Below are 23,604 nucleotides of genomic sequence, written 5' to 3'. Positions count from 1 at the left end.
TAACTGTACAAATGTGTTCAGTTCCAGAGTCAAAACTTTAAAGAACTTGTGATAAACCAGTGCTCAGGAATGTACAGAAAAGTGTTACTAAAGGCATCACACATTGTTTGGAGACAGACGATAATGGACATGACAAAAATCAAATCTCTGTTGGCCAAATCCAATCTGATGTTTACGGTAAATATCTGTCCAGTTATCATTATCTCGTAGTGTAGGTGGTCTTGTCAATCAATGTCTTATTGCACTCAAGTGACATAAACGCACTAGTAATGGTGCCAGGCTCTCGTACAACACTAAACAACGCAAATCAGCAGAACCATCTGAAAAAACATGGGTCCAATTTAACATAAAACCCAGCCCAGTAACACATACCACATAATCAGAGCTAAGTGTAGCTTTAGAGGTTTGTTTAACAAGATGTGTTGTTTTTGTGAAGAATACATACACTCCTCAAGTCCTAAAGCAGCGTACGACAGCATTTTGGCAATAGATGGTCAATAATTGTAGTTAAGAGCCAGTGGGACATGTTTAGGTTTAAGTACACAAAAACGTGGATTCCAATAAGATACGTTTAACTTAAAATCTTGCTTAACATCAAATATAGCAGAGGTTGGGTAAAGGCTTGTTGTGCATAGAGTGTCAGTCTCTGTCCATTACTGTAGCGAGAGTAATCGGCATGCTTCAAGAACAGACTGGTCTGAAATTTAAATCATGTTTATTTGTTTCCTTGTTCAAATATTTTAGTGATTTTTTTTGTCCATTCATGATTCTGCAAGTGTGTTTTTGTCCAAATCAGATGCAGATTTGTTTTAAGTTTATCCACAATATTTATTTTATTAATTTAAAAAGTAGCCGCCCCACCCCACCCCAGCCAGAAAAAATGTAAGTGCAAGGAAAACTAATTATCTGTGCTACTGCTTCTCTCAAACTAACAAATAAAGTGAATATAGGATGTGCTCTATCGGTAAATAAAGAGCTATTTCTAAACTACAATCTAAAACTGCAGCAGATGGCCTTGTGGTAATACGAGAAGGAGGCATATTTAAACATTTTTAATTATGCAACATATTAGCAGCAGATTTGATTAACAATGAGGCAGAATGGCTGCAGCTGTGCACCATCAACAAAACATACAAAGTGTGGCTTCAAGTGAGTTACAGGATGCCTCTCGCCGCTCTTCCTAAAAAGGAAGCTATCGGATCAGCTCAATACGGATACTGAACTTCCCTCTGTGGCTTATTATCTCGCTAGACACAAAACCACAGGAGCCAGAAGCTGGATGTCAATACTCTGCATTCTCCTTCTTGTTTACTCCCCTCCAACTCTACTTCAAAATCTCACTTCTACCACAAAGGACTTACACATGACAGTGCGCTAGAACAGCCAGTGATTTGTGAATAGTACACAATAGTACAGTGCGTTACTATTCCGCGTTTTAAAACTGGAAAAATGTACTTGCAACTACTACTACACATGCAGCAGGTTCATAGACAAACTTATTTTAAATGCATATAAACTGTAAGCTTCCTAAGCAAGTGGAGTTAAGATGATGACACTGGCAGACATGACAACAGGCACTGGATCTAATTCACTGCTTGCAGACACTGAAAATAGCTAGAGGGCTATTTGGCATATCCAAGTGCAGCACATAAGCTCATGGACAGGCATTCTTCCATGGATCACCATTTCATTTAACTGTATCCCAGGAAACTCCAATTACAAATATAGTGTTAATCTTTGTACCAAATGTTTATGAAGAATATGGGAATGAATAGAAAATACAACATCCTTATACATGGTTTCACAATGCAAAGTCTGCTGGGTAGAATAAAACGTAACACTATATTTTTCGTACACTTTAAATATATGCCAGGACCCCTGGAATTCATAGTTTATGAGCCATTGTTGCAGCCTATGAAATCACAGTAGGCCCGTGTTAGGACTTCAAGTCACAGTCCTTGCTGATTAATTAGCCTACTTAGCTAATGTTAGCAATATGTGCATGTAAGTGGACCACATATAATCATGTCTAAAAGCAAAAGTTCATGTGTAAATCAGTGTCACTGACATTCGGGGTTATCACAACCAACATACCGTGTTATTGATAATAGGAAGCCTTTTGGCCTTGATAGCTATGTTGCACAGCTAGCTTATCCTGCACAGTGCACACCCAGGCTATATGTGCCACGCCATGTATTGTTTACATAGCTTCCACAGTTGTGCTATTTGACAGCACAGAAAACAACAAACAATGACTTAACGGAATAGAGAATTTAAAAGAAACAGACACTGTATACGTCTGTACTTAATACATCAATAAGCTGTTCAGATACACGCGAGCTTTGTCAACTCACTGGCAGGCTAGCGATGCTAAACTAGCTAGCATTTGTTAGCTATCCAAGCAGACAGGATTCACCAAATCCGATTCAGGATTCACTAGCTTACAGGCTAACATTGGAAGCTAATGTTGAAACTAGTATTAACACCCCAGTCCATTATCGGACAGCTCTGACCTGCTTATTTTCTCGATTCAGCAAAGGTTAAACTCTATCAACGGGGGAAAAAAGATATCTACCATTTTGAATGTATACATAGTGTTTATTTTAATAAGAAAAAGTAGCTTTGATACTATAGTGTCGGGCTTGAGCTGAACGAAGAACATACATTTGCGGTCCCTATGTGTTCCTCTTTTCTAGCGTTTACTGGGCCCGACTTAAACTTCACACCCTCATGTTGACAGCTGGCAGTGGTGTAGGCAGGTTTGAGTAGTGCCATGGAAAGGAAAACACATAGAATAATGTATTTTGACGAAAAGTACACGGAGAACTAGCCAAACTCTGACAAATCTAGGAGAGTTGTCCGAAGATGGAACTCGCAAATTAGCGATCTAGCTAACGTTGCCTGGCTACAGTCTGGATGTGCTATCTGATACTGGAGAGAAATACATTCAAGAAACCCATTTTCAAATATTTCCACGACTGTGCAAGTCATTACTATGTGTTGTACACTTCGTTTATGACACCAAAAGTGAAATTCAATCCCTATTCTTCACTGTACGAGCCCCCAAAACAGTCAACACGGAGGGGAACAATGTCCCTCACGTAGCTGGTCCAAGGGGAGCAGCTCTCAGCTCAGTCCGACTTCTCCTACTCATTTTGGGCTTACCGTTTTTGAAGAACGCCGCTATGTCGCCAGCGTCCTTCGTCGTCTCCTCCGCTCCTTCCCCGGAGCTCATGGCTGCCACAACCCGAACCTGGAGCTCAGTATCTCCAAATTAGACCCCCCCAAAAAACGACAAAAAGGTGGCAGAAAATCACTTCTGTCCCGATAAAAGCGTCATTAAAGACACACGGACGGTTACGGTAACTCGTAGACGCTAGCAGTGCCATCTGCAGACCTCCATCTTGGGGTAACGTAATTGGAAACGATCAGCCGGGGGCACCGGGTTCCTCCTCGGAGTGAAGCCGAGGGGAGAGTAGCTGTAGCGCGGAGGAGGGGGGGCGGGAGGGGCCGGGTCGCTTCTCGTTGAATCTCCGTAAGCTTTCGGAAATGAGCAGACGCTGGGTCATCAAGGACCAACCGTGTGTGCGCGCGTGTGTGTCCAACTTACAAACGTAGGACATTTAAAACCAGTGTGATAAAAACTACACATGGACAAGAACAAAGCATGGCTGTCAGTTGTGATTATTATGTGAATGACAGGTTTATAAACTATGTGTAACTTGAGCTGTCTAATCTAGACCAATTATGCGACACAGTGATGGGAAAAGATCAACTTTTGTGGAATTTAACAGACTATGATTCATGCATTGTTGACTGTTTCTGCGATTTCTTCACAAGAAGTGGGTGAATGTTGTGTTACTCATACCTAAAGGGAGGAGTAGAGTGATTGGTAAAACCTCCCGGATACATACAATCCAAACAGAAAAGGTCAGCTGTTTGGATTGAGGGCATTATTTCCTCTATTGTGATGTGTGTGTGTGTGTGTGTGTGTGGTGTGTGTGTTGTGTGTGTGTGTGTGTGTGTGTGTGTGTGTGTGTGTGTGTGTGTGTGTGTGTGTGTGTGTGTGTGTGTGTGTGTGTGTGTGTGTGTGGTGTGTGTGTGTGTGTGTTGTGTGTTTATAGTAATCATGTCAGACAGCGAAGCAGGCCGATACTGGAACATGAACATTATACTGAAGGCTACGTCTGTACCAGACTGAATAAAACTTTCAGTCTACCGCTTATGTGTTCTATACCACGCTCGTGTTTGTACGGTAAATATAAAGATATACAGCCTGCGGCCGGTTAGCTTATCTTAACATAAACACTGGAAACAGAACAGAGTCTGCCTACCCTCACGGCTAAAGCTCAGATGTATCTTAAAGCTTACATCTCATTTGTTCAATCCATACAAAAGCAAAGGGTTAGAAGTGCTACAGAGCCAGGCTTTCATACATCTTCTCATCTCTCAGCAAGAAAACAAGCAAGCATGCGTCTCAAAATATGGAACTGTTCCTTTAAAAAAATCTCTTGTATCAAGAAAATGAAGATTTAGAATTAACAAGAATTCACTGACGAAACGTACAAGAGAACAATTTGAGGGTGGGCGTTTTTTTTGGAGTGCGTGACCTTTACTGTGTGGAAATGGATGCACATTCTAAGAGCAGTGACAAGCTCAGGCGAAGGGTGGATAACAAGACGTTGGCCCACGTTCAAAAATCCTTTTGACAAATAGTCTTGAGAGCCGTATGTATTGGAAGAGCAGAAACAACATCTGCATCGCTGCTTTTTAAAGATCGCAATCAGTGATCGGTTCACAAGGAGAGTGTCTGCCGCAGCACCTTCAGCCTGAACTTGGGGTGAACCTGTTGAAACACGGACCCCTTTAAGGAAAACAAAGCGGAGAAGGCGAGGCAGGAGGAAGCCGTGTGAGCCGCGCCGCTCCACGTGAAATTACAGGCACGTCTGGAATCCCCTCGGCCAAGAATGGCATTTTCACATAGAGGGTCGCAGCACTCCTCACGGCCCGCACTCACAGAGTAAACGCTAAGCCATCTTAAGGGTCGTGGAGTTGTGTAGATGACCTTCTGAGTGTTTAGCAGCTCATTGTTACACTTGAAATGACATTTAGAAAGTTGGAAGTCATTGTAGATGAAAATGTTTTCTTCCAGAGTAAAGTATTTCTGCTTCCAGTGAACTTAAGCACACCTGTCCTCATTCCTGTGTCTTCCACCCACAGGGGGAATGTTTGACTATGTGTCTGGAGCCAACTTCTTAGGAGAGATAACCGAGTGGGCAGGCTTCGCTCTGGCTGGACACTCTGTTCACAGTTCAGCTTTTGCCGTCTTTACCACAGTGGTCCTCACCAGCAGGGCTGTGGCCCATCACAAGTAAGAAGAAGAAAACACACACACACACACACACACACACACACACACACACACACACACACACACAAAGTAAGCAGTAAGAGTGTAATGCACACTTTGAAGCAATTACTTGTATTAATAGAAGAACATTTCCTCTCTGTTTCTACAGATGGTACCTCGCTAAGTTTGAAGACTACCCTAAAAGCAGGAAGGCGCTGATTCCTTTTCTGCTCTAAAAAACACCATGGGTACTGGAAGCTCGACAAGGTACTTGTTCTCACAACAAAAGTCCCCCAGATGTCAGAGAAAACCTTGAAGATATATATTTTGTTAACATAAATGTAACAGAGGCTGTATGCTTTGTAAATGATCTCATCTGGGCTGCAACAGCTAAACACCATCATACCGTCTGCTTATTACTTTGGTAATAATGTCTAACAAAGCAAAATAAGCCGAACTGAATGTACTGGAAGTGTTTGCTGAAGAGGCGACATTTAGCGTTCCTGAAGAGGAAATAAGATCCCGACTGGAGCATACCTCAACAGTTTACAGGAGATTTATAACACTTCGCTCAAGCAATAAACACTTTTTAAGACTCTCCGCTGATCTGCATATTCTCCCAGATGGATCATAAACTCGGAAATGCAAAGCAGACACTTACAAGTCTCAGGAGTCATCTGTTGCAAGTGCATCTTTTTTTAACATCCATTGGAATTGAATAGATGAAAGACGAGGGAAGTTCCTTCCTCCTTTTGACGACAACACTGCGTCTCCGTCCTTTAAAGACTGAGACACGAGCAGGCTTGTCCACAGCTACTCGGCTGCGGGGCCAATCAAACGGAGGTCAAGCACGGCCCTCAATAACTCACCCATGCCTGAGGTAAGAAGAAGAGGGCGCGCTGCCTTAACACGTCACTACTGTCGGAGCTTCGGAGAAACAGAGAGAAAAGAAGAAGAAATGAATGAGTGTGTGAAAGCTGCGGTAAAGATAAGACATCTGGATTTGATCTTCACGTCTCTTCTATTCTATCATTGTTTCATTATCACTTTAACCACGAGCCATGTGAGTTAGAGCTGTTCTGGAATCATGTCTCCTTCTGTAGATACTAATAATGTGCCTTACTTTCAGTGTTTCTCAAAATAAGTTTATAGCGGGGGGGGGAAAAGTGCAATTATCTCATCGCACGTTAAATTTAAATGCAAGTGAAAATGACATTGATTGCGTTGAATCTGGGTTTCACAGTGTACCTGCTAAAAGTGCCAGCTGCAGCTTCCTCCCATAACTCTTCTGTTCTCTCTTTCCCAGTGAGGGACATGTTACAACACCAGTCACAGCCAAGGTCACGTCTTTATGAATTGTATTAATGTGTAAAAGAATATCTGTATGTTGTCATTGTTTTAACACATGGTCTCATCAATAAACAATGTGATGGGGTGTGATGAAAAATGAAGGCTGTGTGTCGCTGAAGGCTGTGGAAAGTGACATCCTTCATGTTCGAGGTCCCCGCCGTCTCAATTCTTCTCTTCCAGGCGGTTTCCTCTGTGCATCTTCTTTGTCCACGCTTCTTGTAATTGCATCACTATATTACCCAGCGTGTATATTCACAGAGCCCGCCATCTGACTCTAATACCATTCATCTTCAGGCAGGCACCCATGTAGTTTCAAATGGATGTGCAAAGTGTTTTTTACTGGACTGGCTTTTATATACATACATATACATATGCCCACCTGCGGCACCTAAAGGAAAGAACAGCAGCCGCAGGAGACAGATAGGAACAGCTGCTTCGATTTGAACACTTCCTCTACCTGAAGACAAAGTGTGTTACAGCGTTCTTTTTATTTTATGGCTTGTGTGAGGTTTTGAGAATTCAAGTACCGTCTATAAAATACCAAATGCTAGCTTTGGAAGATCCTAAGATTCTCTCTAAACATGTATTTAGCAAGTGACTGGAGAACTATTCTGGCCATAAACACATAATGCACATAAATTGTTTCAATAATGCGAAAAATGTAGAAATCAGTTTTAATCAAATTACAACGCTTTCTTCTTTTATAGGAACATCTTCAGGTGTAATCCACTGTTGTTTTGCACGTAGACGGTTGCAGGTTGACTGGAAGTGCAGGTCCAGATTTGTGCTCAACAGTCGGATGATGTTGTAACTCTGTTCTTATTATGCTGCCCACAGTGCGGCTGAACCACAGGCAATATGTTCATGTGTAGAAATGTGAAATAGCTGTTGATACAACTGTGTAAATGCAGCTTCACACTAATGTGGGTTAAATATCTGGAACATGCTGCGACCTCATTATCATTCGAGCCACATGACGTCTCAGACTACTGCCTGCTTCCTTAATATTATCTGCTATTACTGTTCTGCCTGAGAGCACACAGTTGACTTCTCCAGCCCTGCCTCTTTGTGTGTGTATATATATATATGTGTGTGTGTGTGTGTGAGACATCTCAGCTATGGTCCAGTCGTCACCAATGTGATAATCCCATAAAAGCTGACAATGAGGCAAACCAGCCTTGAAATCGCACACACACTGGCACACAGTCAGTGTTGGTGTTTGGCTTGAGCCGAGACTGACATGAGAGATGAGAAGATGTATGAAAGCCTGGCTCTGTAGCACTTCTAACCCTTTGCTTTTGTATGGATTGAACAAATGAGATGTAAGCTTTAAGATACATCTGAGCTTTAGCCGTGAGGGTAGGCAGACTCTGTTCTGTTTCCAGTGTTTATGTTAAGATAAGCTAACCGGCCGCAGGCTGTATATCTTTATATTTACCGTACAAACACGAGCGTGGTATAGAACACATAAGCGGTAGACTGAAAGTTTTATTCAGTCTGGTACAGACGTAGCCTTCAGTATAATGTTCATGTTCCAGTATCGGCCTGCTTCGCTGTCTGACATGATTACTATAAACACACACACACACACACACACACACACACACACACACACACACACACACACACACACACACACACACACACACACACACACACACACACACACACCACACACACACACACACACTAATGTCAGGGTTCACAGAGGGCGAGGCAGAGAGGGTAAGATAACTATTGACAACCTGTGATTCTGCTTACAGTGGGATCCTGTATAATCATGCAACCACACTGGAAGATTAGCATCTACAAGGACGAGGACCACAGAGTTCTGTGCCATGTTGTAGTTACAATAAATGTTGCTGCTGCCCCGTCCACAGCAGTACTTTGCTTAGCTGGTTCTGTGCCGACCGCCATCTACACTACGTAATACACTTGATAAAAACATCCAAACTGTCCCTTTAAATAACTGTATTTTATTATAGTTGTCCTCTTTGAATGTCAGATGTACTGTAATAGCAGCATAAGGCTGTTGGCTGTGGTGAGAGATCATTCTGCCCACTGTATCCTGACTGAAGCTCTTACCTGTGGGAATCTTGTAGCCAGTCTCTCCGGGCTTCCTCAGGTTCCTCAGGATGTGGTCAGAGTGCACATTCACCAGCCACCCGACCAACCACAGCACAGACCCTGGAGACCAAGCAACCAAAAGCTGCTTCAGCACAACATTTTCTATTAACCGGAAAACCAGTCAGCCAACTTATGTTTATAAAGAAATACTTCAAACGTTTGGGGAAACACTATTTGCTTTCTTTCCGACTGTGAGACGAGCCGATCAATACAACTCCCGTATCTATGCAGCTGGTTCCTCCTGGTTCCAATCCCTATGCTTAGCTCAGCTCCACACTTCATGCACACACACGAGCTGCCTCTGAAAAACTATTACAAATCACCTTGATAATGACATATATAACTTGTGTCTGTAATGATTGGGCCTGGTTCCAGACCACGTTCAGATTATAAAGCTATAATTACATTGACTTCTGTTCAAATAGTCGCAAAGAATTGGGACAGAGATTTAGGTCGGTAAGAGAGTTATAATATATATATATAATATATTTAGGACGCATATGTCCCCATTCACACAAACTGCTCGTAGTCGTACGATGTTGGAAATAAATGAGTAACAAACATTGCATCTGTAAAACTGTGTTTTCTATTCTTCTTGAATGTTTTTTTACATTTTGTTACACTTGTTTTTATCTAACGCAGATGCAAAGTTTGACAGGGATTACAAGGGGAGTGGAGGGACATTTACAGAAAAAATAAATATTCTAAATTGACAGTTTCCTGCTTGTACAGCCGGGGGAGCCAAGACAAACTGCTGAGCATGTTGAGGTTTGGAAAGCGTGAGAAGCACCTGCAGTGGAGCAAAATCCAAAATGACAAGATGGACAAAAGAGTTTGAATAACAGCTGAGCTTAACATTTAAAAGTCCGACGGGCCGGGTTTGGAGGTTATTCTGTCTTTCAGAGGATTTAACTGTCATGCTAGCTTGTTGGGAAGGAGGCTGAGTAAGGCTCCAAGGTTAGGCAACATTTTGGCAAGGGAACAGGCAGGGGTCCCTTTACACGGGTTCTATTGGTACCCACGAGTCTCCCCTAACCGCCTATTCTAATAAATTGGGTATGTCTGGAACGGACTGCCACTGATACATATGTCTTCTAAATGAATATTTATTACAAAGTCAACATGTGCTATTTTAAATTATAAAAACTCTGAAATGGAACAGTAAAAACATGCGTATAATTAATCTTCTTTAACATCTTCCAATATAAAATATAAGCAATTGTTCAATCCTCCTATGTTAATGTAACATTCAATCTGATACGTTACAATGAGTGTTATGAGAAGACAAGTTCATGAGCAAAATAAAACAATTCATTCCCTTTGTTTTTTTTGAAAGAGAGGTATAGCAGACACCAACCTGCGATGAAGCACGGATGTGTAACCCAACGTGCAGGGTACTCAGCATAATGGCTCAGGTATCTGATCTGCATGTAGCCATTATAGATGCAGAAAACAATGGCCATGACAAATGAGACGAATGGTGTTGGTTTACCTCCTCGGATTAAAAATGGATAAATAAGGGATCTGCAGTGGAACAAAAATAGTATTTAAAATGCTTGCTTTACCACTGATGCAATAAATGTAATGCACCTTTTTGTTTACATCCTGATCTCTTCCTGTCTCCATTACTGAGTTAAATAAGTTTTTTTTTATTTAAGGAAGGAGCAGGAGCCCTCCATGTACACACACTGGGAGCCACTTATATTATACACATTATTTATGCTGGTAGTTGAACATTAGCAGACATTTCAGTGCCTCCAGGTGTTATTATTTATTGACTGTAGCTACCTACCTCTGGACATAGTGACAGAAATACATGGCAATGAGCAGCTGGTTGGGCAGTAGTGAGGTTTTCGCAGAAGATGTCCAAACTACCAGACAAAAAGGCACCAGGATCGCAGGCAGCTCCTGAACGAACCAAGCAAACCTTGCATTGACTGGAAATCCATATTTGCTGCTAGAATATCGCCCGTATGGGACATTTTCGAAAAGCAAAGTTACGAAAGTGAAGGCTGCCATTAAAATCATTAAGTAACCCAGGGTGTCCAACACGTACTGCTCCTCTTCTTCCGAGGAGAAGAGCCTGGAGAGGAGCGCGTCCATCCCGGCGGAATAATAATACAATAGGTGTAACTAATATTTGCAACTATTTGACAAAATGCTGTTTCACTAGCAAGTACGTATGCAACGGATTGCATGTAGAAGCATGCATACATATACGTGACTGAATTGTGGGCTGTTCCACGTGCACCCAGGACCAATCACAGTCCCTGAACAAATATGGCCATTGAATCTCATCAGCTAATCAAAATGCTCACAGAGCGTATTCAAAGAGGTCTGACGTCATGTATACGTTTTCATACATTAATTTGCTGCTGTACACATTGACCGGGTTATTATATTTAAAAACGCTTGTATGTTAATGTACGTCTTCTAGCTGTAATACATTTAATTATATTATAAATAAATAAATAATATAAAGTAAAAAAAAAAAGTAATATATTTTCAAAGGGAATTAGTTCGCAGTGTTATAATTTTGTATTACGTATTTATTTAATTGTGCTTTCAAAAATAACTTGAAATACCAGAAGACGTTTATTTCAGGCAGACTTCGTGGCCAGCTATGAGAGGTCCTGATTCACGTGCGTCAGAGCCAACACGTTTCGAGGATACACAGCAACGTATGTTCAAACTCTCATTATAATTTCATTTTTACGCACGTTACCTTTTCTTTTGAATCCAGCCAACACATCGTCCCGCAGACTTGTCTCCGGAGTTGTCTGCTTCATCAACATGGGGAAAAGAAGCAGACAGCGGCAGAAAAACCAGAATACTGGCAGCGACGACAGAGACAACGCTGTAAGAGTCACACTTCTGCTAATGTTCCACGTAAAGTGCTCAGTCATACCAATGCATTTGCTTTATTTACTAAATGCAAAGAGAGCTGGGACTAACACTTATGCTTCTCAGAGGTTATATTTAATTTAAACTTGCGCGGTCATGCTGCTGCGACACTGCTAAACAGCTGCAGCAGGAAGCTTTACTGTTAGCTAGCGTTAACAAAGCCATGTTTTAACCACCATTTGTCACGTTACGTGCTTTTTATTTGCTTGGAGGGATTCACCAGACTTCGCTCAGAAATGTGTTAATTGGTTTACCTCTCTAGCTGAATAGTCTTAAGTCTAAACACCGTGATGGGAAGAAACAAGCGGGGTTGAAAACTAAAACATGTAATTCAAATAAGTTTAGTTTGTGGATTGCTCCATGCCGAATTGATTATAAGATCATGCTAAAGTGTATCAAGTCTTAACATAACAGTTTTCAAGTTGTTTACCCTTGACCTTAGGCAAGAAAACATAAAATGTACATATTTTTGAATGACATTTAGTTTTCTTCAAAAGATAGCATCTCTATTTAGTAGGTAGTTATGAAATATTCAGTACATACTTATAACCATGCATTCATGTGTGCAGGGCTGGGGAGCTGGCTATGCTGACATTGTCATGGAGAATAAGCTGTTTGAGCATTACTACCAAGAGCTAGGCCTGGTGCCTGAGGGAGAGTTTGAAGAGTTTATGAAAGCAATGAGGGAACCGCTGCCTGCAACCATCCGCATCACTGGATACAAGAGGTGAGCCGGTATACACATGTATAACCTGGATTCAGGCTCTTTGTCTTGTTTGTATGCAAGATGCTGTAACATTAATGTGCTTTCCCTGTCTGGCAAGTAAAGAAATCTTAGACGGTGTCACCTTCTTTAATTTCCATTTTTCAGGACACAAAAAGAAAACTTCCACTTTGCATTAGCACTGATACATTTCTGTCTTTTCCCAGCCATGCCAAGGAAATCCTCCACTGTCTGAAGGAAAAATACTTCAAGGATATTCAGGAGGTGGAGATCGATGGCCAGAAGATTGAGGCTCCACAGCCTCTTAAGTGGTAAGATCTCATGGCTTTACCCAAGGCTTAAATAAAACGCACGTGTAAACTAGAAACTCGGTACACACTGTTTCTGTCTGCTGCAGGTATCCAGATGAGCAGGCCTGGCACACCAACATGAGCAGGAAGATCATTAGGAAGTCTCCCCTGCTGGAGAAGTTCCACCAGTTTCTGGTCAGCGAGACTGAGTCGGTGAGTCCACAAACACCGTGGCCCTATTTAATGTCCCGTTAGGGAACTTGTTATGTGTTCACAACATGTCCCCCTGATGGGGAGGTGAATTTAAAAAAAGGAAAAATGTCAGAAGTCATCAGAGAAATGAAGAGACGAGCATCATCTTTGTCCTTGCAGGGTAACATCAGCCGACAGGAAGCTGTCAGTATGATCCCTCCTCTCCTCCTGAAGATCGAGTCTCACCACAAGGTAAAAGCACGGCCCTCTTTGAAGGGTAGTTGGTCGGTCACTGCTTATAGAGTTTCTATTTTCTTCGCCCTTGTGCTCCCTTGTAAATCTTTTCCCCTGTGGCTTGAAAGCAGCCGATGTTGTTTTGAAGTGTTGACACTTGTGCGTGTGTTTCTGTGCAGATCCTGGACATGTGTGCAGCTCCAGGGTCGAAGACAGCCCAGCTGATTGAGATGCTCCACTCGGACATGGAAGTGCCATTCCCAGGTAAGAAACGCATTTAAAGCCAGACGCAACGATAACTCATTTCTTCGTATTTGATGGGAAATCTATAATTTGGTAAGAGATGTGTTGTACGAATGAAGCACGGAGAACATCTGTGAATGCAAACCAGTATCTCCAGCAGCGCATGCCACTTTAACTTTCCTCCACTCTTCTACCCTCCAGAGGGCTTTGTCATTGCCAATGACGTGGACAACAAGCGCTGCTACCTGCTTGTGCACCAAGCCAAGCGTCTCAACAGCCCCTGCATCATGGTGGTCAACCACGACGCCTCCTGCATCCCCACGCTCAAAATTGACTCGGATGGCAAGAAGGACATTCTCTTCTACGACCGCATCCTGTGTGACGTGCCCTGCAGGTCAGCGAGGGGCTGCGTGACTTTATGCATCTCTGACATGTGCTGCGGGAGAGTTAGTGTTCTGAAAGGGAAGTGGATAGAAAGACATGTCGTTGTTAAGCTCTGCTGTGTGGGTGTGGGTGTGGGTGTGTGGGTGTGTGTGGGTGTTTGGCTGGAGGAGAGATGTTGTGTGACAGGTGGAGACGAGGCTTCAACCTGTCTGTCAAATGCAGAGTATTTACATTTATATAAATGTCTGTTCTGAATGTTTCAGTACAGCGTTCAAGGTAAAGCATCACACTTCTCTTGAAACCAAAACAGAACCTGAGGTCGGCCAGCTGTGGGGCTGAAGCCAGCAGCCCCTGCCAAACACAACTAGAGAGGGGGGGGGGGGGGTGCAGCAGTCTGAGAGAGGCATGCAGGCAGGCAGCAGTGAGCTAAAGCCCAGCGTTAGACAGTTTGTGCTTGGCCGACATTTCTGCCCTGTGAGGAGTGTCGGGGGGTCTCTAGTGGTTTCAGCGCCCCGGGACAAACCGGGGCTGTGTCTGACTGGTGTTGCTGTCTGCTCTGTGTTCTGCAGCGGAGACGGCACCATGAGGAAGAACATAGACGTGTGGAAGAAATGGACGACCAGCAACAGCCTGCACCTCCACGGGTGAGTGGGGGGGGTGGGGGAGAGTACGTGTCTGTGCTTTAGTGACAAAGATAGGAATTCATGCACTTGTGCGGCACACCAAATTGACTCAGGATGTAGCGATGGCGTGTGTTCTTTGGCTGCTAATTAAAAAAAAAAAAAGTTGGCAGTAATGCAGAGCATATGCGTGTGTGTTCATCAGGCTCCAGCTGCGTATTGCAGTGCGTGGTGTTGAACAGCTGGCCGTGGGAGGGAGGATGGTCTACTCCACCTGTTCACTCAACCCTATAGAGGACGAAGCCGTCATCGTAGCACTGCTGGAGAAGAGCGAAGGTAACAAACAAACCCTCGCAGGGCCAGACAATGTGAGCAATATGTGTTTGGCTTTCAGTTTCTTCGAGCGATGCACATTCATGAGTTATTATTGTTATCTGCATCACTAAAGCTGATCATTTTGCATGTGCTGGTCGGGGAGCTGACTCAGATTATTTGAGCCTCATGTAAACGTATGAAAACAAGCGTTATTTAACTTTGTCATGTGCATCCATCGGGTCCATTTGGAAAAGCCTGTGTTGTAATGTAACAAAAACTGAAATGAGTCTCCAATGTGACTCTGTTCTGGATGAAGAAATGTTATATTGGCACATGTTTGGATGCCCACATGACACTTCTGCTATGACATTATACTGTTAAAGACGGCGGCCGGTAACTATGTGAGCGTGTAAAACTGGTCAGAGACGCGGAGCACATAAAGACAGCATCTGTAGAGCCAACGCCACAATGTAATCCACTTTTGAGCTGCTACATGTCTCGGTCTTATACTGTATGAGCGGTACGGTTATATTTAGATCTAGATTTCAGTCTTGTTCTGCCAACTCGTAATGTCTTTCCTACCTCCGTCCCCATTGCCAGGAGCGTTGGAGCTGGCCGACGGCTCAGCTGATCTGCCAGGGCTGAAGTGGATGCCTGGGGTCACTTCCTGGAAGGTACTGGAACATTTAAAAAAAAAACATAAAAGGAAACAGAATGTTGTCGGTCGGTGTTCTGACTGTGGATGACTTTGATCGGCTCACACACTTACACACTTAAAACAACGGTTGTTGTGTTTGCAGCTGATGACCAAAGAGGGCACGTGGTTCAACAACTGGTCCGAGGTTCCAAACAATCGGCGCACGCAGATCCGCCCCACCATGTTCCCGCCAACAGACCCAGAGAAGCTGGCGAGCATGCATCTGGAGAGATGGTACACACACACACACACACACACACACACACACACACACACACACACACACACACACACTACATGTCTGTGCCATTATATAATGTGAAGGACTCTGTCTGTGACTCAGTCCCTACAGTCGGCTTTCCTCATAACTTTAACCAGAGAAGGGAGAAAGTTAATTTCCTGTATGTGTCACATGGGTTTCACCACTGCCCCGCCTCTTCAGGAGACCAGCAGCTGGTCCTGAGTACATTAGATCCAGATGGAGAAGTGAACCTGAGCACAGATCACCAAAGTGAATATTGGAAACATTTCTCACAAGCCACGTATCTTCTGACACTTGGACGGAGAAAACTTACTTTCTGTCTCTGCAACACAGAGCGTCAAAATGCTAAGCTAATGTCGGTGACTGCCCTCGCCAACTAATTTCCATCATGCTAAATATCTAATGTATATAATTACGTTAGACCGCGCCCACTTAAGAGACAGGAAGTGTAGAACATACCATTAGCACGGCTTGTAATGCATCATCTTTAGTTATAGAGCACCTTTAACTCCATGTGTGACTCTTCAGACGCTCTGTAGCCAAAGCGAGTAGGAGCAGCGAGAGCGGGAAGCCTCGCTGCACCTTTCTGTAACAAGACGGTCAATGCAAAAGATAATATATTTTTTTATAATGTATAAAAAAGGAAGAGCCATTTAAACTCTCACCCCCCCCCCCCCCCCCCCCCAAAAAACCTTTCTGCTAATCTTCCCATTTTCTTTCATCCTCCTGAGAGTATGTTGTGCTCGCAGGTGCACACACTTCATCGATGCCAACTTCATTAGCTGAGTAAAGCGTCTGATTTATTTTCTTGGCGCAGCTTTACACACACACACACACACACACACACACACACACACACACACACACACACACACCGTCTTCATGGATGCACATGCATGTACACACCTGCGCTCTCACTTAATGGTGGATGATGTCATTTGTACTCTGCAGCGTTTACTTTAGCGCTCAGACTGGCACCATGCTGGCCAGCAGAGGGAGCTATTGTCACACGGTGTCCAAGCGTCTTTTTATTTAATGCTGGGGGGGGGGGAGCGTTCCTTGTTTATCTTCACAGCAGGTGGCACCATAACACTCCAAAGCCATGATTTATGTGTTTTTGTGTGTGTACTTAATGTCAGTATGAGGATTCTGCCACATCACCAGAACACTGGAGGATTCTTTGTGGCTGTGCTGGTGAAGAAAGCCCCGATGCCTTGGAACAAAAGATATCCCAAGGTACACACACACACACACACACACACACACACACACACACACACACACACACACTCTTAATGGCAGTCTTACTTGAGGGAGGAAATGGAGCAGAATTCCCCCATGTGGGGTTTGAGTGTGTGTGTGTTGAAGCAGCAGCCCCCCCCCCCCCCCCCCCCGCTGCAACACTCACCTGTTACTAACCAGAGCCAGGACTTCTTCTTTGTCTACTCGTCTCCAGCCGAGGAACGACATCTCGTCCGACTCAGCGGCCCAGTCTGAAGGCTCCGCCGCGGCCTCGACCCCCGCAGACACTCCCCGCCTCCCAGAGAGTGCGGAGGAGGAGGAGGAGGGGGTGGTGGTGGTGGGGGGAGGCCCAGAGGGAAAAGTAGACAAGGAGGCAGAAGAGGAGACACCCACAGGAGCTTCCTCGGCACAGGAGACCACTGCTAAACAAGATGGAGTGTGTGGGTGAGTCATGTTGGTGCGCTGAGCGAATAAACGAAGGAAAAGTGCGACGTCGTCGGTTATTATGGTGAAAACATTGCTTTGAATGAGAAATGACCTTTTTGGATGAACACATCCATCACTAGTACTTCCTCGCCTCGGGTTCCCTTGAATTCTTGTACTTTTTCTCACACTTTGTTCACTGCGGAGGCACGCAAGACAAATGATGGGAGAGTAAGTGACGTATACAAATGTACATGTTGAGGGCGAAGTGTCGATCGTCGGCCATGCCAATCATTAAAGGCTCATACGACATGTCTTCCATGAAAGGTTTATTGAAACTATTGACAGGAAGTGTTACAACACAACTAAAACTAAATGCTGTGGCTGTTTCTCAGACCTCCAGCCACGAAGAAGAGGAAGCTGTTTGGTTATAAAGAAGACCCCTTTGTGTTCCTGACTGAAGAGGACCCCGTCTTCACCACCATACAGTAAGTGTCTATTTATTACACGTGGAAATTATCGTTTTTGGCATTTTGTTGACAAAACTGTCTAATCTTTTTTTTCTGTGTTCTCCAGATCTTTCTATAACTTGTCTCCCAACTTCCCCAAAATCAACGTTCTGACCAGGACCCACGATGGCAAGAAGCGACACTTGTATATGGTGTCCAAAGAGCTCCGCAATGTGCTGTGCAATAACAGCGAGCGCATGAAGGTGTGTGTGTGTGTGTGTGTGTGTGTGGGGGTGTGGGATCTGCATTTAGATCACACACTGAACGCCAGGTTCGATAATGATGATCACATACCATTTCCTTGCTTGGAAATACGATAATAATAGATACAACAAATCAATGATCAATTACTTCCTGGAGGCTATGCATCTGGTATTGAACACACAGCGATCCATGAGGATATAGGGTCGCCAGATAGGGGGGGGGGAGTTTGGCCCTTAAAGCCTACATTTGGTGGCCTGTGGCACATTGTAATGCCAGTATTCCATCACACACTGATCTAAAGGAATGACCTGGCCTACCTGATATTTAAAAAATCATTTGACCTTTTTTTATTATTTAAATGTATTTGTCGACACATTCATTGTAAGGTTTATCAATGAATGAATGATTTATCTTTATATTAATTTTTTATATATATTTTTATATATATATATTTTATATAAATTAATTAGTGCCCTTGGGGTCATTTTATTGCAATACATAAAAACAGCAAATTAAAAATCGCAACAAATAATTTTATCGTAGCCGACTAATGGAAAGCTCTGTTTACAGTGTCGTCAAACAAACGGCATTGTTTTTTATTGTAGGGTCAGTTTTTGGATACACACATTGGCTTTACTACATTAGTTTATTGTGTGTGTGTGTGCACATGTCAAGCCCATCTGAGGGAAGCAGCCTAACAGATGGGACCCTCTACTAACACAAACCCCTCGTGTGTGTGTGTGTGTGTGTGTGTGTGTCTCTTTGTTCTCCTCTCTGTGTTTGATGCTTCTCACTTATTAGTCACTTTGTATTAAGCTGAACCACAGTGAGGTGCAGGTCTGCACATCCTTACAGATGGTGACTGGTTTACTTCTCCTCTTTTATAACATCTCAAGTTTCACAAAGAAAATCTATTTTCTTTTCCAGAACGTTAATAGTTTAATATGAAGAGTATTTAACATCTCATATTAAATTATTATGCAAAGTTAATTGCCCTTTCTTTCCTCCCCTTAGGTTGGTAAAGAATTTAACATGAATATTTATTCCTGAAGTGTTGTTGAATTTTACTCTGACAGTTTCCTCCCACTCGTGCCGGGACACCAGAGACCAGCTGCACTATGTTTACCCACATTTGTGTAATATCTTGTACAGTCGACGCCTCGAGCGAGGCAGTTTGGGGAACATTAGTAATTACAAAACACATCGCCGGTAAAACTACAAGACCACACGTAACATAATTAGTCCTTTATCTTGATTTTAAAATAGCACCGTTGGTTACGCGTTGAGGAGATATTAATTAGTGCAGGGTTTATCATCACTGTTTCTGTGCAGAGCAATGTGTCAGCTCGCTTCTTTTATTGTTTCTCAGGTCATTAACACGGGGGTGAAGGTGTGGTCTCGCAACAGTGATGGAGAGGAGTTTGGCTGTGCCTTCAGATTGGCTCAGGAGGTAAGACACACACACACCCTGCACATCACTTCTCTTCCTCACACATTCAGTCTTCAGTGGAATAATAAACGATCGACTGAGCAGCGTCTCATGTGAAAACATGACGTTCGCTCACAATCTTCACACCTGAGCCGCACTGTTCCCACAATCCTCTCTGTATGCAAACTCACCTCATGATTTGAAGTGATGCCCGCTGCGCTGCATGGTGATTGCTTTTCAGTGGAAGTTATTCTTCCCGTCTTTGCTGTGTTCACCACAGAGGACACACAACACGGGAGCCAGACGACCGCGTTCACACTCCCAAATAAACTTCTATTTCATATGTAACTGTAAAGACATCTGCAGATTGTCAACCCCGTCTCCTCTCTGTCCCACAAGGGTATCTACACTCTTCAGCCGTATATTCGCTCCAGGATCATCGGCGTGAGCGTGGAGGACATCAAAGTGCTGCTGACCCAGGAGAACCCCTTCCTCAGTAAACTGGAGGAGGACGCTCACGCTCAGGCCAAGAAGCTGGGTACGCACGGCAAAAACACTTCTCAGTCCAAAACACTAAGATGCGGGCGGCGGTTTCTTTCTGACACTGAAGCGAAATATTTGTTTCAGGAAGCAGCCGAGAGGTCAGAGCGATGGACTAGTGGCTAGAAGGGTTTTTTTTTGCTTGTCTGGCATAAAATGAAAGAGAAATAAGAATGAGTAATGCTTCCTCGACAACTGGTGTTTTACTGCCCTTGAGCAAGGCACTGACCCAAAAAACACACTCGCAAGAGGAGCTGAGCAGTTCCAGCAGAAGGAGACTGTAGTTACTCAGATCTGTAAGAAACTGCACATGGAGCTGCAACAAGTCATTTCACACGCAGACGCAGCCTCTAACATATGTTTTATATCCTATTAAACTGAATATATTTGGGGTTTAATTTGACGAAACAAGTCTTTTAAATTCACCTCTGATATTTCATAGCCGCAGCCCAAAGTATCTTAACGTTAAAATGTCTTCAACAATCTGTTCCTCTCTCCACAGTCATGGGGAGCATTGTGTTGAAGTACATTCCCAACCCAAAGTAAGTGTTTGTTTGCATATCATCCTTTTTCTTAAAGTTATATCTTAGTTTTGTGTTCCTTTCCTAACCCTCACCGTTCCCTCTCTGTCGGTCAGTAACCCCGAGGATCCTCAGTGTCCCATCCAGCTGTGTGGCTGGAGGGGCAAGACGTCCATCCGAGCCTTCGTCCCGCGCAACGAGAGGTTTCACTACCTCCGAATGTTGGGCGTGGAGGTCTTCAGAGACAAACAGGGCCAGAAAGGGAAGGAAGGAGGGAAGAAGGGAGAGGAGGAGGCGAAGAAGGACGCAGAGCAGGACGGAGCGGTGAAAAATGAGGCCGAGCCGGACTTTGAGAACGGCGAGGAACACAGATCATCAGAAGCAAAGAAGCAAATCGGGAACTAGCAGCTGAGCATGTCGCGGGACGCTAGAGAGAGAGAGGACTGATGGAAGACGTATATCGACAAGGTCATCGCCACATGTGGCACACGAGGCTTTTTCTGTTCAGCGCAGAAAGACTTCCCTCCCGCAGACGGACTCCTTTGGGATTTTTAATGTTGGGATCCTCTCCAGGAGTCGGCTTTTTATTTCTTTTAGTTTATCGATATGTTTTTTATTTTTATTTAAAAAGCTTGTTCCACTGATGAAGTGGCTTACATTTTCTTTCCGTTGCTCATGTTTCGAGAGGTTTATATTAACTCCCATCTCATTTTCTACACCTGTAATTAAGCAGAAATATGGAGTCGATTTTAAAAGCGTTAAAGATTAATGTTCCAACTCTTTGACTTTGTCCTCGCTCACGAGGTTCTGCAGTTTAGACATAATGAAACCATCAGGAGTTAGTATGAAGCCTGAAACTGATACCGCTGCACCCTGGGCTTTCTTTATACTCAACAAATTCAATAAAGTTTTACAACATTAAAAAACAAAAGGTTACATACACGTTAACTACATCTTCATATTCAATATTCAACTCTAGAACAATGAAAGGAACTAGAGAAGGGGAAATCTGCGTGAGGATGCTGAACAGCTGACTAATGGCAATAGTGTACAGTGTTTCCCCTACCATTGTCTTGGAGGGGTGCTGCGCCCCCCCAGCAGAGCCTAATTGACTAATTTATGTGCACGTTTCAGTGTGTGCTGTCTACTTTGCGCATTCTCTCCTTTGCTGGTTTGCGAAGGGCGGGGGCTTTGCACCTGACTCGCACACACACACACACGTGCACACACCTACAGTCAGAGCGGAGGAGAGGAGAGAACTAAACCCCCCCCCCCACTTCGCACAGACCTCATCCAGCCCAGACAGCGACAGCACCCCTGAACTGATGTTTGGATAAAGTGTTGCTCTTAATGTCAGAGGACAATGTGTTTAAAGACGGAGGTCTCGCACCCCCCAGGCGTGTAAAGCATCGTTTCTATAAGTGAAGCTGAAAGTATGAAAAACAAAGTCAAACTTTTCAACACGCTTTGCTGCGTCTTGTCAGCGGTTGCCATGGCAGCCTGCACTGGATGGATGGAAACTCTCCTCCTGTTTATCACCCAGTCCCGCTGCCATGACAACCAGCCCCCTCACCTCTCCGTGGTGACGGGAGGGAGCAGAGGACAGAGGGACCACAGAGCGTCCTCCTCTTCATGTTCCTCTCCCTCGTCACGTCTTCTTTCTTTTACTTTCCTCGCTCTTTCTTTTTTTATATTTGATCCGTGACCCGCCCTCCCATAGTGCACTGCAGTGGGTGGCGCCGCGCCGGAAGAAGAGCGGCTGTCAGTGTCGTTGCCCTTCGGCTGTGGGTATGTCGGTGACGGCGCCGTTTGCGGAGAGGCAGAAGGGGAGCAAGTCTGGGAGGAGTTTGGGTCACAGGAAGGATCGAGTGGAAGACTAAACCTGTTTCTGAGGAAAGCATGATGATCACTGCTGATATGACGGCAGATGGAAATGAAAGACTAGATGGTTGATGATAGCACTGAGGGAGGGACAGGATGATCAGGGAGAGAGGGAGGGGGGAAAAGACTTTCCTCAGCAAAGGAGGAGGGGGGGGGGCTTCTTGTGGAGTCAGTCAAGGATGAACGAAGACAGAAAAGATGGCACAAGAAAATGGAAGGAGTTGAAGATGATGAAAAAGCCCGGGGAGGATGGAGAGAGACGGGGGGGGGGGGGATAAATTGAACCGGACAGTTAGAAAAAAGGTTCTGAGATAAGGCAAAAGTTGTCACTGAGTCATAGGCATGCCTGCGTGTGTGGGAGTGTGTGTTTGACTTAAGCCTGCGCGTGAATGTGTGTGTGTGTACTTGAGTTAAGCCTGTCTGTGTGTGTTTAAAGTTTGTCAGTGTGAGTGATGCATTCTGCCTTTTAACCCACACAAGTTCACTGCCAACCACACCGACACCAGTAATGACGTCGAATCCACACGTACGTTAACGTCACGTCTTCGTTCTCCTTCATCCTCTCCTCCATTCACACCGCTCACTTCCTCTTTCCATTTGGATTATCTTCCTCCCTGGAAGAGATCTTTGAAAGCACTCGTACTCTGCCAAAGCTCAGAATCTAAAATGTTCCCAAACTGTCATCTCAATTTAAGTCTCTGCTTTTAGTTCTCCCACAATGCACCCTTTTTACTGGAGCACTATTGTTCTTCTGTGCTCCATGTTTGCGTGCTACATCGGGATATGTTTCATGGCATCGAATACTTTGTGTTGGAGTATAAAGTGTAATTGAAACCTTACAAACTCCAGTTTCTTCTTCTGTAGATTCATAAAGCCTCGGGTGCATTTGCATTTTCTTACAGCCACTAGTGTTCCGTGAACACACCTAATGGAGGACTATATAATGCCATTATAATGAATTAATTATAATTATTAAAAAAATAAGAAAATAAAGTAAAAACTGTAGAAAATTATCAAATAAATGATCAATTAAATGTGCAGGTTAATAAAAAATAAAAAAGCTCAGAAATAGAAAAATAAATAATATATATGTATTTCTTATAATGGCTGCTTTAGACCTTTAGCCTTTCTTTCTTTTCTACAACCCGCACAAGTTCAGGTCT

The 23,604-nt window shown here is 43.8% G+C and overlaps 4 protein-coding genes across 6 annotated transcripts in view; 2 read left to right on the top strand and 2 right to left on the bottom strand.

The window, feature by feature from the left end:
- The window catches only part of LOC115016178 (triple functional domain protein-like), a 74,707-nt gene extending 71,217 nt beyond the window's left edge, over window positions 1-3,490 (bottom strand). Inside the window, 1 exon segment of the mRNA XM_029443859.1 lies at window positions 3,166-3,490. Coding sequence (XP_029299719.1) covers window positions 3,166-3,235 — 70 coding nt within the window. The 5' untranslated portion in view covers window positions 3,236-3,490.
- A 647-nt stretch (window positions 3,491-4,137) lies between these two features.
- On the top strand, window positions 4,138-6,801 carry LOC115015531 (3-oxo-5-alpha-steroid 4-dehydrogenase 1-like). The gene is made up of 3 exons (XM_029442934.1): window positions 4,138-4,255; window positions 5,221-5,371; window positions 5,520-6,801. The coding sequence occupies exons 1-3, from the start codon at window positions 4,225-4,227 to the stop codon at window positions 5,584-5,586; spliced, it is 249 nt and encodes an 82-aa protein (XP_029298794.1). The 5' UTR covers window positions 4,138-4,224; the 3' UTR covers window positions 5,587-6,801.
- Window positions 6,802-7,963: 1,162 nt separating this feature from the next.
- On the bottom strand, window positions 7,964-11,856 carry srd5a1 (steroid-5-alpha-reductase, alpha polypeptide 1 (3-oxo-5 alpha-steroid delta 4-dehydrogenase alpha 1)). 3 transcript variants are annotated; one of them, XM_029442933.1, is made up of 5 exons: window positions 11,553-11,856; window positions 10,620-10,735; window positions 10,185-10,351; window positions 8,786-8,887; window positions 7,964-8,269 (listed from the first exon to the last, which is right to left on the bottom strand). In XM_029442933.1, the coding sequence occupies exons 1-5, from the start codon at window positions 11,577-11,579 to the stop codon at window positions 8,193-8,195; spliced, it is 489 nt and encodes a 162-aa protein (XP_029298793.1). In that variant the 5' UTR covers window positions 11,580-11,856; the 3' UTR covers window positions 7,964-8,192. The 3 variants fall into 3 exon arrangements, with proteins under 3 accessions (XP_029298793.1, XP_029298791.1, XP_029298792.1); XM_029442931.1 differs by lacking the exon at window positions 11,553-11,856 and having other exon boundaries at window positions 7,968-8,269; window positions 10,620-11,062; XM_029442932.1 differs by lacking the exons at window positions 7,964-8,269; window positions 8,786-8,887; window positions 11,553-11,856 and adding an exon at window positions 9,491-9,617 and having other exon boundaries at window positions 10,620-11,062.
- nsun2 (NOP2/Sun RNA methyltransferase 2) lies at window positions 11,439-21,491 on the top strand. The gene is made up of 19 exons (XM_029442929.1): window positions 11,439-11,686; window positions 12,301-12,458; window positions 12,662-12,766; window positions 12,853-12,958; window positions 13,118-13,189; window positions 13,351-13,435; window positions 13,616-13,808; window positions 14,368-14,442; window positions 14,624-14,754; window positions 15,334-15,407; window positions 15,534-15,664; window positions 16,832-16,928; window positions 17,149-17,378; window positions 17,753-17,845; window positions 17,934-18,069; window positions 19,440-19,520; window positions 19,899-20,037; window positions 20,542-20,581; window positions 20,677-21,491. Exons 1-19 carry the CDS (start codon window positions 11,621-11,623, stop codon window positions 20,963-20,965), a joined length of 2,301 nt encoding a protein of 766 aa, XP_029298789.1. The 5' UTR covers window positions 11,439-11,620; the 3' UTR covers window positions 20,966-21,491.
- Window positions 21,492-23,604: the final 2,113 nt, after the last annotated feature.

The sequence above is a fragment of the Cottoperca gobio genome, chromosome 11, assembly GCF_900634415.1.
Source record: "Cottoperca gobio chromosome 11, fCotGob3.1, whole genome shotgun sequence".
Classification (NCBI taxonomy): Eukaryota; Metazoa; Chordata; class Actinopteri; order Perciformes; family Bovichtidae; genus Cottoperca; species Cottoperca gobio.
Note: the sequence above shows the minus strand (reverse complement) of the source record. Positions and strands in the feature narration are given on the sequence as shown.

Excerpts from the sequence above, each read along its gene's own strand:
- LOC115015531 (XM_029442934.1), top strand. The coding sequence starts at position 4,225 with ATGTGTTCTATACCACGCTCGTGTTTGTACG. Across the intron at positions 4,256-5,220 it reads ACCACGCTCGTGTTTGTACG|GGGGAATGTTTGACTATGTG; the intron begins GTAAATATAAAG and ends TTCCACCCACAG. Across the intron at positions 5,372-5,519 it reads AGGGCTGTGGCCCATCACAA|ATGGTACCTCGCTAAGTTTG; the intron begins GTAAGAAGAAGA and ends CTGTTTCTACAG.
- srd5a1 (XM_029442931.1), bottom strand. The coding sequence starts at position 10,930 with ATGGACGCGCTCCTCTCCAGGCTCTTCTCCTCGGAAGAAGAGGAGCAG. Across the intron at positions 10,352-10,619 it reads TTCTGTCACTATGTCCAGAG|ATCCCTTATTTATCCATTTT; the intron begins GTAGGTAGCTAC and ends GTTCCACTGCAG. Across the intron at positions 8,888-10,184 it reads ACATCCGTGCTTCATCGCAG|GGTCTGTGCTGTGGTTGGTC; the intron begins GTTGGTGTCTGC and ends CTTGGTCTCCAG.
- nsun2 (XM_029442929.1), top strand. The coding sequence starts at position 11,621 with ATGGGGAAAAGAAGCAGACAGCGGCAGAAAAACCAGAATACTGGCAGC. Across the intron at positions 16,929-17,148 it reads GGAACAAAAGATATCCCAAG|CCGAGGAACGACATCTCGTC; the intron begins GTACACACACAC and ends ACTCGTCTCCAG. Across the intron at positions 19,521-19,898 it reads CCTTCAGATTGGCTCAGGAG|GGTATCTACACTCTTCAGCC; the intron begins GTAAGACACACA and ends CTGTCCCACAAG.